Raw genomic sequence first — 12,500 nt, 5'->3', positions numbered from 1 at the left:
CGTCGGCAATTAGAGGTCCACTCCAGCAGGTTGAATCTGTTGAAGCCTACAGTTTGACTAAACTAGACGTGAAGAGAAGAGGAGATAGGGAACAGCCTTACAGGACAGAGGAGAGGGAGAGGGAGAGAGAGAGAGAGAGAGAGGGAGAGAGAGAGAGAGAGGGAGAGAGGGAGAGAGAGAGAGAGAGATACAGAGAGAGAGAGAGATAGAGAATTATAGATCGCTATCCATAATTCATCATTTGTTTGATAAGCCAGATCTTTGAAGAGCAGAGGTGGTAGTGTTTTCCCTGGACTCTGCTGCGGTTGTGGGTGTTGGTCAGACAGACAGGAGGACAGATGATGAGACACCGGGCCTCCGTGTCCCCCAGGCCAGTGTCAGTCTCCCCCAGTCGCAGGACCTCTCCCTGGGGAGCAGACACCTAGCTCACAGGGGGTCCCCTGGAGCTCCGTCAGGAGGAGGAGGCCCTTCGCTCCGGTACATCCTTGTTAGCCTGCAGGATAATTCCTGCCCTCAGGCTTGTCTAAGGCAATTAAGCCCTGCCAGTTACCCATCGTAGGAGCTGTGTGTGTGTGTGTGTGTGTGTGTGTGTGTCCTAGCAAACCTCTACTGTTTACTAATGCTCAAAGGTAACAACTCAGTAGTAGTAGTACTGCTGAAGAGAGCGTAGACGTTTCGTCTAATGATGTCTGAGGAACATGAAGCTGGTTCTTCCTCATTTCCGAGGGGAAGCACGACTGATTCAGATCAGTCTAAAAAGGTCATAATTCAACCATGAATCAGGCGATCAGGTAAAAAAACAATAGTCATAGATAGCTTTATCTAATACAATGACATATTGATTTAACTTATACTTATACATGAGATAAGTGCCATCAATGTCTCAGTACTGCATTTCTGCACAGCACAAACACGCACTTCTGAAATGATGCTACCGTAGGGTAATTTTCGGAATAGTAATAGTTCAATTATTTCAAAGAACGCAAATACTATTCATGCACAAATACAGTGGGGGAAATAAGTATTGAACACATCAACATTTTGTCCAGTAAATGTAGTTCCAATGAGCCTATTCAAGTGATATTTGCACCAGACTTCGGTATTAACTCAAACAAACCAGACAAAAAATCTAAACATTAAACCATGTAAATAAAGTTATGTGTAATAAAGTGGAATGAAACAGGAAAAAAGTATTGAACACACTAAGAAAAATTTGTATTGAACACTAAGAAAAGCAAGTAAAGGCAAGGAACCAGCTGAAAACCATAACTAATTAGGAGGTAACTCTACCTCCAATCTGTGCTAATTAATGTCAGCTGGGTTAGAATATATTGATGGGCTATAAACGTTTTTTTGTTGTTACCAAGGTGCCACACAACAAACATCTAATGATGGGTAAAAGCAAAAAGCTGTCTCAAGACCGTCGCAACCAGATTGTTGCAAAACATGAAAATGGAATTGGCTACAGATGTATTTCACAACTTCTGAATCTTCCAGTTAGCAAGTGGAAGCAACATTACTCCACCATCAACCGGCCACGCACAGGAGCTCCTCGCAAGATTTCTGATCAGGGAGTCAGAAGGATACTGACACACCATCATGTCTCTCCAGTGTCTCCAATTGTTTCGTTTTTTTAAATATACTTTTTCACGACAACTGCCAGTGGCCCCTGGCCTGAGCTGGATTACGCCTCCTGCTAAGAACTGGTGAATTGATGATTCACTTCCTTAGTCAAAAGTATTGATTGTAAGTCGCTTTGGAATAAGGCGTCTGCTAAATGCCCAAAATGTAAATGTAAATGTAATACTTAGAAGAAGAGTAGCCAAAGAGCCAAGGACCACTAAGAAAGTGACAGAAAGGACAGCAGGAAATGCACTCCACGCGCTCAGCGCGCAAGACTTCACTACTGAAGACGTCTAAAGTTTGCCAAACAACATTTGAACAAACCAGTGAACTACTGGGAGCATGTACTCTGGTCAGATGAGACCAAAAACGTTTTGGCTGTCACACAACACACCATGTTTGGAGGAGAAATGGCACTGCACATCACCCATATAACACTATACCAACAGGGGCTGTTTCTCCTCTCGTGGTACTGGCAGACTTCCCCATTGAAGGAACAATGAATGGAGCCTTGTACAGAGAGATTCTTGAGATGAACCTGTTTCCATCCACCAGGATGCTGAGGATGAGACGTGGGTGGACCTTCCAGCAGGACAATGATTCAAAGCATACAGCAAAGGAAACTCGCAATTGGTTTCAGAGAAAGAAAATCAACTTGTTGGAATGGCCCAGTCAATCACCTTGATCAATCAACTTAAACCCAATTGGACATTTGTGGAAGCATTTGAAGATCCAGATTCACAAGAGGGCCCCCCGCAATCTTCAAGATTTAAAGACAATCTGTGTAGAGGAATGGGCCAAAATCACACTGCGGGCGATTAGTTACTTCATGCAGAAAGTGCCTTGAAGCTGTCATTACAAACAAAGGCTTCTCCACTAAGTATTGAATTAATTTCAGTTAGTGTGTTCAATACTTTTTTCCTGTTTCAATCCTTTATTACACATAACTTGATTTATGGACTTTAATGTTTAGATTTGTTGTCTGGATTGTTTGAGTTAATACCAAAGTCTGGTGCAAATTTCACTTGAATAGGCTCACTGGAAATACATTTACTGGACAAAATGTTGATGTGTTCAATACTTATTTCCCCCACTGTATGACAATATGAGAAAAGATGGTATTTTTAATTAGCTAATTCCACTAATTCCCCTGGCAGCAGGTACAGTGGAGTGGCGTCGTAAAAAGCGGCATGTAAGAAGCGTCGTGAAAGTTCACAGGGTGAAGACATTTCCTAGTGAACAGCACATAAAAGCCTTCACTACCCTATAGAAACCATCACCATTGTAAACACCCCCCCCCCCACTCTCACACACGCACGCACGCACGCACACACACACACACACACACACACACACACACACACACACACACACACACACACACACACACACCCCTATACCCCCACCCCCACCCCCCCCACACCGTGACGTGTGTTGCTTAGTGCGTGGTCACACGCCTCCAATAACCCCAGAAAGATATTACCTTACACACTTGATAAAGGCAAGGTCTCTGGGGATTACAAATATATATTGCGGTGGAGGAGGGAGGCTAGATGGTTTATTGGCGCCCGAGCAATACAGAATTCCACTCGTGGCGAAGGGTTTGAGGTTCTGAGCCCTGATGAAAAACACAGAGAGCCGATCACATTGATTATCTATGGCAGACTGGGAGCTCGGCGGCGGCGATGACGGCGGCGGCTGGATCGATCATTGGCGGGGCCGAGGGTGACTGAGACCAGGTCAGACTCTCTCTCTCTCTCTCTCTCTCTCTCTCTCTCTCTCTCTCTCTCTCTCTCTCTCTCTCTCTCTCTCTCTCTGCATGAAGGAATGTGGTGGCCTGGCGATGTGGACACACACACACACACACACGTGCACGCTTGCATGCGCACACTCACACACCTCATAAAAATATACAGTGGGGGAAATAAGTATTCAACACATAAAAAAAAAAAAAAAACATTGCAGCTATTCACATGAAATTTAGACATTGGTATTAACTCAATAAAACGACACAGCTAAAGAAATTGTGACACTCCAATCGATCAAAAAAAGTAATGTTCAATAAAGGGGAATGACACAGGAAAGAAGTACTGAACACGCTAAATGACGTTTTTGTAAGCAATTGTTGTTCGTCAAGATGCTTCCTGTGATCAGGTGGGATTTTGGCCCATTCTTCAACACAGCCAGTCTTTGAATCTTAATGATCCCGGGAGGCCCGCTGGTGAATGTTGATCTTCAGTTCTTCAACAAATGTTCAATTGGATTTAAGTCTGGTGATTGACTAGGCCAGTCTGACACCTTTATTTTCTTCCTCCTGAAGCAATTGAGAGTCACCTTTGCGGTATGTTTTGAATCGTTGTCCTGCTGGAAGATCCACCTGCGTCTCATCCTCATCATACTGGTGGATGGCAACAGATTCCTCTCAAGAATTTCATGGCTACATTCATCTTCCCTTCCATAATTTGGATTCCACCAGTACCATGTGAACAGAAACAGGCCCATTCCTGGATGCTTCCACCACCAAACTTCACTGTAGGTAAGGTATTTTTTTAGGATCATATGCGGAGCCATTTCTCCTCCCAACATGGAGCGTCGTATTGTTGCCGAAAAGTTAGATTTTCTTTTTCTCCCAGTGATCTACAGGCTTCTCCAAATGTTCTGTAGCAAACTTCAAACGAGCTTCAACATGCCCTTTCTTCAGTAATGGAGTCTTCCGGGGTGATCGAGAATGGAGACTGTGGCGATGGAGTGCATTGCCTATTGCTATATTTGTGACAACTGTACCCGCTGCTTCCAGGTCTTTCTCGAGTGGTCTCTCTCTTCTCAAATGAAAAAATATGTTCAATAATTGTTGATGTGTTGAATACTTATTTCCCCCACTGTACACTGTTGTCCTACAGTACCAGAAGCTATGGTATGAGCCATTCAAGATCATTTAATCAGAATTTTAGCTGACTATACAATAGTGATGAATTTCCCCAGAGGTTTCTCTACTCAACGTGTATGCATGATACAAAGTGGTTTATGATGAACATTGCACTGGAGTTAACTGTATCTATTAGCCTGGCTTCAGGTCTGTCTTATGACTCTAAAACGATAGGAAGTAGATAGTAGGCTGTACGAAAGCACAAACAGACCCAAACACACTCGCACACGCACTCTCTCACACACACATAGTGTTGTGCACAGACAGATCTAGGATCAGACCAAAAACCAAAAACGCACTTCAGTGCCACTGATGCGTGCGCACGAGCACACGCACACGCACACACACACGCGCACACGCGCACACGCACACACACACACACACACACACACACACACGTACGATCCCCCTTCATCCTTCTAAGAGTTCCCATCCTGCTCCCAATAGTTTGATTGACAGCACCGCAGGTCCGACAGGTGTTGGTGTTTGGTGTTTATACGCCCTGGGTTCTCTCTGTCTATATCTTAATCTCTTTCTCTCTCTCTCTCTTCTCATTCTCTCTTTCTCCAACCCTCTCTCCGGTCAGCCAGGGAGGTAGGGAGGGAGGGGGAATGTGAGCAGCCTTGAAACCAGGGCCGCTCTCTCTCTCTCCTCTCTCGCCCGCCCTCCCTCTCCTCCCTCCCTCCCCTCCCTCCCTCCCTCCCTCCCCTCCCTCCCTCCCTCCCTCCCTCCCTCCCCTCCCCTCCCAGGGCGATGTCACATTTTGACAGTTGAAACCTGTAGGCAGCGTTCACTCACAAGGTTAGAGTAGCAGCCAGACAGACGCAGCCTTCATTCAGTAGTCAGCTGACTGACTGGCTGACTGGCTGACTGACTGACTGACTGGTTGACTGACTGGCTGGCTGGCTGACTGGCTGGCTGGCTGACTGGCTGAATGACTGGCTGACTGGCTGACTGACTGACTGACTGGTTGACTGGCTGGCTGACTGGCTGAATGGCTGACTGACTGGCTGAATGGCTGACTGGCTGGCTGACTGACTGACTGACTGACTGACTGACTGGTTGACTGACTGGCTGACTGACTGGCTGACTGACTGGCTGACTGACTGGCTGGCTGACTGTCTGACTTGTGGATGGCACATCGGTTGCATCATTTGTTTCCTCGGCGGACAGGGGGCCTCTCTGGATGGTTCTTTCTAGTTCAGTGTGGGCTGTGGGGTGAGGGGATGAGGGGAGGGGATGCTAGAAGAGGCAGGGGAGAGGCGTTTCACTTTCAATACCACTGGAGAAGACCCCAGGCGGGGGGGCTTACTGAGTGCAGGGCAGGCGAGGCCCACCCCACCTTGGGGAGACAGAAAGCTCTTGTTATATTATTCATGTGGCCTTCCTCCCTTACTCCAAGTGGAAGACAGGAGAATAGAGAGAGTGTGTGTGAGTGTGTGAGTTTCAGAGAACACCACAGAATGTAGGTGCCTCTGCGTTAGCGTGGGTGATTTTCTGAGTTTCAGAGCACACAACACAATGTAGGTGTGTGCGTGCGTGTGTGTGTGTGTGTATGTGTGCGTGTGCGCATATCAACCCCTAAGCCAAACCTAACAATGCTCATTTGGGAGCACCAAGACAGAGACCACCAGTTCCAAAGCCGTCAGCCAATAAAGATCAAATCAAATCCCCAATCAAAGCTCTCTACTCACAGGTGTGCCTGGCCAGGGAGTAGTTGGACCCTCCCGTGGTCAGTCCGAACCCCTCGGGCGCCTGGCCGCTGGTGCGGGCCCGGGAGGGCAGCTTGGGGGGCTCGATCTCGGCGCCGAACTCCGCCCCGATGACGCCCAGCAGGACGATGGCGGTGGCCTGCTTACGGCGCTCCTCGTAAGAGTTACAGATCTTCTTAGTGTTGGGAGGCAGGTTGGACAGGCACCCTGGGGGAGGGAGGGAGAGGGTGGAGGGAGGGAAGGAGGAGGGGAGAGAGAGAGAGAGGGGAGGATGAGTACGGTCAGGTAAAAACAGCAACACAAACGAGGTCAAGATTAAAAAGCAAACGTGTCATATCTGTATAAGCGATGTGCCACGCGTCATGTCTATGTCATCTTCTGTAGATGTCCATGTGACGTACAGTATTTTAGTGTGTTAGTGTACCGTATGTAGAGACACGTTTCTATTTTTCCTATCATCACAAGGAATTTCCCAACTGGGCCGACAAAGTTGAAGTGAACTGAATTGACAGCGTGGTTGAGGAGTAGTTGAACCAACACTAGGGCATCGCTGGGGGGGGGGGGGGTAGTCATCTAAACACCAGCCAATGTTGACCCATAGTCTGACAGACTGCACAGTCAAACGACCAGAGACGATATGAGGGGGGGGGGGGGGGGGGGGGGAGTTCACCGCACACAGATCAAGCCTAATCTTGGAACAATGCTTGGGAATACCCCTGAAAGGACCTGGGCAAATATGAATCCCACTGCAGCGGTGACCTCTATGAACCACATCCATGTTGACCCAGGGCTTTTGTCACATCCAGCAGGATCACAGAGTTACACAGCAGAGTACAACGGGGGAAATGATGTCCAACAACCTGTACGTCTATGTAACCCAGCTGAGGCGGCGAACCCACTCCTCAAGTTCAAATACATTCAAAACATAAAAACAAAACAGACAGAGAGAGAGAGAGAGAGGAAGAGGGAGAGGGAGAGAGAGAGAGGGAGAGAGAGAGGGGGAGAGGGAGAGAGAGAGGGGGAGAGGGAGAGGGAGAGAGAGAGGGGGAGAGGGAGAGAGAGAGGGGGAGAGGGAGAGAGAGAGGGAGGGAGGGAGGGAAGGAAGGAGGGAGGGAGAGAGGGGGGGGGGGGGGTCAGATGAGAGAAAGAGAGAAAGGTGAGAAAGAAACAGAAAAACAGACAGAGAGAGATAAAGAGAGAGAGACAGAGGAGAGAGGGAGAGAGCATTGCTGCATTCCTGGAGGGGGGATCAGATGACTGGCAGTGACAGTCTGGGACAGTGGGGCTGTCTCTGTGTGTCTCTGTGTCTTTCTATGTCTATGGCTGTCTCTGAGTCTCCGTGTCTACCTCAGTGTATGTTTGTCTCTGTCTGTCTGTCTGTCTGTCTGTCTGTGTGTGTCTCTGTCTCTGTCTCTGTCTGCCTGCCTGCCTGCCTCTCTCAGCCCTGGTTGCAGGTGGAGGAGGCTGGGACTGTGGGGGAGACTGAATGGGGGAGGCTAACTTGATGAGTGGCTGGGGGGAGAGGGGAGGCAGTGAATGATGGGGGAGGCAGCGCCGGGGGTGAGGGTGGGGGTGGGGGGGGCAGATAAGGACATGGAGGAGATGCTGAAGGGAAGGTGTCTGGTGGGGAGGTGTCTGGCCGCCTGTCAGATTGACGGGCAGATGTTGGCCGGCCACGGCAAAGACACACACACGCACGCACACACACACACACGCGCACACACACACACACACACACACACACACACACACACACACACACACACACTGAAGGAGCCAACACTATCTATAGTCCCACCTGTATGAACTACTCTAATCATATCCATGTATCACATGATATTACTGTACATCAGGGGAGGCTGGCGGAGGTAGACATCGGAGGATGGGCTCAGTGTAAAGCACGGAACGGAATGAGGAACCGTCCGTGTGTTTGATACCAATCGCCATTCCATTCCGTGTTACAATGAGCCCCCGTCGTCCGATGCCAGCCTCCCCAACTCTATCTAGAGGGGGGCGTACTCTTTGTATTTCATCTAAGACACAAATGAAGCCTGTGAGCATAAAACCAGTTTGTGCTGAAATAAGAAAAAATAACTCCGATCTCCGGAGATCTCTGCAACAAAAGTAGACAATCTATTTTTCTCTCTCTCTGTATTTTCATAAAATAAAAAATAAAAACATGTATTTTAGAGTGAACTGTGCCTTTAAAGTGTGAGTGAGAACAGAGGCTGTGTGCTGGCTGCAGATGAAGGAGCTGAAGGCCCTCTGCTACCACAGAGTTGAATAGAGCCACACTTCCTATTGTCCTGCCCCCACCCTCCCCCCGTCCCCCCCGGCCCCATTTGTTCAGCTTCCCCCGCCCCTGGGGGGGGGGGGCCCCACTGTGGTCAGGGTCATGTTCAAAGAGCGGTCGACAGCGGTCGGAGCGCCCTCTCTAATGACCGCGGCCGCCCCCCCCCTTTTTTAAAAGAAGGGGGCCTCCGTTTTCGGAAGTGAGGGGAAGCGCTGGGGCTATTGTACCCCCCAAATGGGACTGGGTCATCCCCGGGATCCCCCCCGCCCCAGCATCCCGCCCCCCCCCCCCACCCGAGGCCTCCCTACAATGCCCTCTCCAGCCCCATAAAAGGGGCCTCCCTCAATGACATGGTCCCCTTAAAAGACTCTGTGGGTGACGGGCATTCAACACACACGCCTCACACACAGACACACGCGACACGTGCTCATTCAATCACACACTATTCAATGCCACACGTTAGAACGTACAGAAGCAACGATGCAAGCTTGAAGTTGGGCTGAGAAAAATACCACGTTCATTCAATCATTCATTCAAAAGTAGTGACACTGCTGAATAAATGCCGGGGTTTTTTGTTTCAATTTCCACATGTTTTTTTTGCGGAAATGTGGAATATGTCACATATTCTGAGTGAATGGCTGTATTGGCTGTATTTGTCTTGGTCGCCCTGTCTATCTGTCTGTGTGTGTGTGTGTGTGTGTGTGCCTGTATCTGTGTATCTGTGTATCTGTGTGTGTGTGTGTGCGTGTGCATGTGTGCGCGTGTGTATGCGAGCGTGCGTGTTGGGAACAAAGGCTCAGGCAAGGCTGTGCTCCAGGGGCTGACCGCTTGGTCACCTGACCTCTACAGACCGCCTCACCGGTCAGCAACCCCCCCCCCCCCATCTAATCCCTCAGAGAGAAAGGGAGGGAGGGAAGGAAGGAGGGAGGGAGAGTGTGAGCAGGAGAAGGTGTTTGTGTATGTGTGTGTGTGTGTGTGTGTGCGCACACGTGCATGTGTATTTATGTGTGCGCGCATACATGCTCGCTCTCGTATCAAAAAGAAGGAGCGAGAGAGAGAGAGTCAGAGTCAGAAGGAGAGAGAGAGAGAAGGAGAGAGGGAGAGAGGGAGAGGGAGACTGAGCTGGCGTGACATTCGCAGATCAGGACGAATGGGCAGGCCGCGCGCAGGCTGACGCCCGGGCGAGATTGCTTTATAGCATTTCATTTGGTTTGCTCCCCGTGCTTGGCTGAGCACAGAGCTCCCCGGTTATGGATTTCTATTCTAATGCGCTGGAGCAGGCACTGAGAGGGGCCAATGAGGCAGCTGCAGGAGCAAGGAGGTGGGGGGGTTGGTGAGGGTGGGGCGGGCAGGGGAACGCGCAGGGGTCCTGATCGATAGGCCCGGGCGGGCAGTGGAGGGTAGGGAGGGCGGGCGAGAGGGAGGGAGGGTGAGGCTCCCAGGATTCTGGTGCCTAGCAGGCAGGCAGGCAGGGGAGCCCCCCCACCCAAGCCCCCCCCACCCCCGCCCCCCTGGGTGGGACAGGGAGCCCAGCCAGCCAGCCAGCCCAGCGCCATGTGGGTCTTTTTCCAGTAGGAAACCAAACACCGGAGAGAGGAGTTAGGAGAGGGGAGGAGGGTGGGGGTCACTGGGAGTCCCTCTGCTGCTGTGCTGCAACCCCCCCCCCCCCCCCCTCCCCGGTTCAGATGGAAGATGGAGGAGGGAGGGAGGGAGGGAGGGAGGTGGAGGAGGGATGAGGAGGTAGGCTCTAGCCAGAACACAGCTAGCCTAGCATAATTCTACCTGGGTCTATTACAGTGTGTGTTGACAGTCAGAGGTAGCCTAGCATAATGCACATTTTTGACACGTCATCAAATACCAAATAAATGTTATATCTTGTGATTTTCTTACGTTGGTGAGTTTCTTGATTTTCTTTTGCCACTAAAATAAAAACATTCTTTTGCAACTAAACTATGTGCAGGCAACTCAATGTCCAAGCTACTTTACTGGTGTCCAAGAGAGTGTTCACCATTAAGCTGCAGAATAGATCGATAACCAGGACCAGTAGAAACAAACAAATTCTTTCCTTAGTGCTACTGTATGAAGGTACGTACACAAGAAAAGCCCACACAAACACCGTGAGCGGATAACTGTACAAATACAAGGTTTCATATTTTTTCCTTTCATAAAAAAGCTTTCAGGGAAGGCTCAGAAGAAATTGTGTTCACTGTACACAGCGAGACTCACTAAGAGGATAATTGCTGGAACACGAAACACAGTAGCCACTTCACAACAATGAACATTCATGTCTTTGATTGGACGACTGCGTCAACAACAAACACGTCCCCGTCCCCCCGTCCCCCCCAACACCACCACACAGACATACATTCACCCTGATGGATGTGTCCTTGCCCGAGGGAGAGATAGGGATTAATGATAGATCAACTGTGGAGTGGTCGGGAGAGACGGGACGCCCCAATCATCTACTTGACAGAATTTGTAATCAGGCGTGCGTAATGAAAAAATAAGAGCCGTGGTTTTACGTTTTCATTCGCGAGCCGTGGCTCCTGAGCTCTGAGAGAACGGGAATGCAGAACCCTCTCATCGCACAGTACCTAGGAAGGTCAGGGTGAGTTTCTCCAAAGCTTCCTTAAAACCTACCTGTTCACCAAGGCCTTTGGCCCCTAGTTAGTTCGTTGGTGTTAGTTTCTGTGTTCTGTGATTGTCTGTCTGACTGTCTTTCTGTCAATATGTAAAGCGTCCTTGGGTCTCTTGAAAGGCGCTATAAAATCTCAGCTATTACTATTACTATTATTATTGTTATTATTATTATTATTATTATTATTCCAAAGCACTACGTTTAGTCTTTAAATGCACACCCTGGAATAGGCTTGAGTCCTAGAACAGCCTAGAACGGACAAAAGACGATCGATCTCAGTGCTCTAACGAAGCGTTCCGTAAACTTCCGCGACGTCCTACAGACTAGACCTGTGTTGTTCTACAGTGTGACGTTCACACCTAGCCTAGATGTACAGGTGCATCACCGCTGAGCGACACTGACCTCTGACCTGTAGAGGTCTCCCCCCCCCCCCTCCAGGTTGATGTACATACAGCTGACCTCACACACACACCCCCTGGCGAGGGCAGAGAGACACCGCGAGGTGTTGACCTCTGTCTACAGCATGTAGTGTCTAGGTCGGACCCCAGCCCCCCTGCGAGGCTGGACCACAACAACAAGAACAGCTGTAGGGCTGCAGCCTGCCCACGCTCCAACAGACCAACAATCAACACAGTTATACGTCTGGCTAGATACAGTATATCTGTCGTGTGTGTGCACGTGTGTGAGTTTATTTCACTTCATCAATGTAGACTACAAGTGTCACTATTATCATAACAACATTATTATCATTTATTTCAGTGTTTTTAACTCTACATTAACACCCTTATAGTATGTAAAGTGTGAAAAGAAAAAAACACAACTACTTTTTTCTTTTCTTCCGCCAACTAAATGCTAGCGCATTAAAAAAATAAACTTGTACTAAGTGTTGAGTCATCCATGGACTACCTAGATACGGTTATAGACCAGTGAAGAAAACAAAATGGCTGCCTGAATGTCCACCATAGAGAACACCACAGTGATAGGAACAGGAATGTACTGTAGCTACGGTGTTTAGATCTCTGTTAAATTGTGATGACAACTCAATAGCACTGTCAACAGGACCCCTGGTCCTGCCCTGCCTCTCCAGCAGAAGTGTCAGGTTGGTGTGTGTGTGTGTGTGTGTGTGTGTGTGTGTGTGTGTCTTTCAGTGATTGTGTGTGTTCAGCAGTGAGCAGCTCCCTGAACTCTCATAAGACCAGGGACACCTGCTAATAATGGGCAGCCACTGTAGCCTTGTTAAATCATGCAGTACTCAGACATACACAAACAGACCCGGACCTCCCTGTCTCCCCCCTCCTCTCTCTCCCT

General features: G+C 49.1%; 1 protein-coding gene across 1 annotated transcript in view; it reads right to left on the bottom strand.

Annotated features, from left to right (window-relative positions):
• wdr7 (WD repeat domain 7) overlaps positions 1 to 12,500 on the bottom strand; it is a gene marked incomplete at both ends in the record, with an annotated part of 172,749 nt that overhangs the window by 58,851 nt on the left and 101,398 nt on the right. The window contains one exon of the mRNA XM_080528470.1: positions 6,244 to 6,468. Coding sequence (XP_080384596.1) covers positions 6,244 to 6,468 — 225 coding nt within the window. The remainder of the gene's footprint in view (positions 1 to 6,243; positions 6,469 to 12,500) is intronic.

Source organism: Nansenia antarctica (genome assembly GCF_963989245.1).
Source record: "Nansenia antarctica genome assembly, chromosome: 4".
Classification (NCBI taxonomy): Eukaryota; Metazoa; Chordata; class Actinopteri; order Argentiniformes; family Microstomatidae; genus Nansenia; species Nansenia antarctica.
This window is presented reverse-complemented; position numbering and strand designations above follow the sequence as displayed.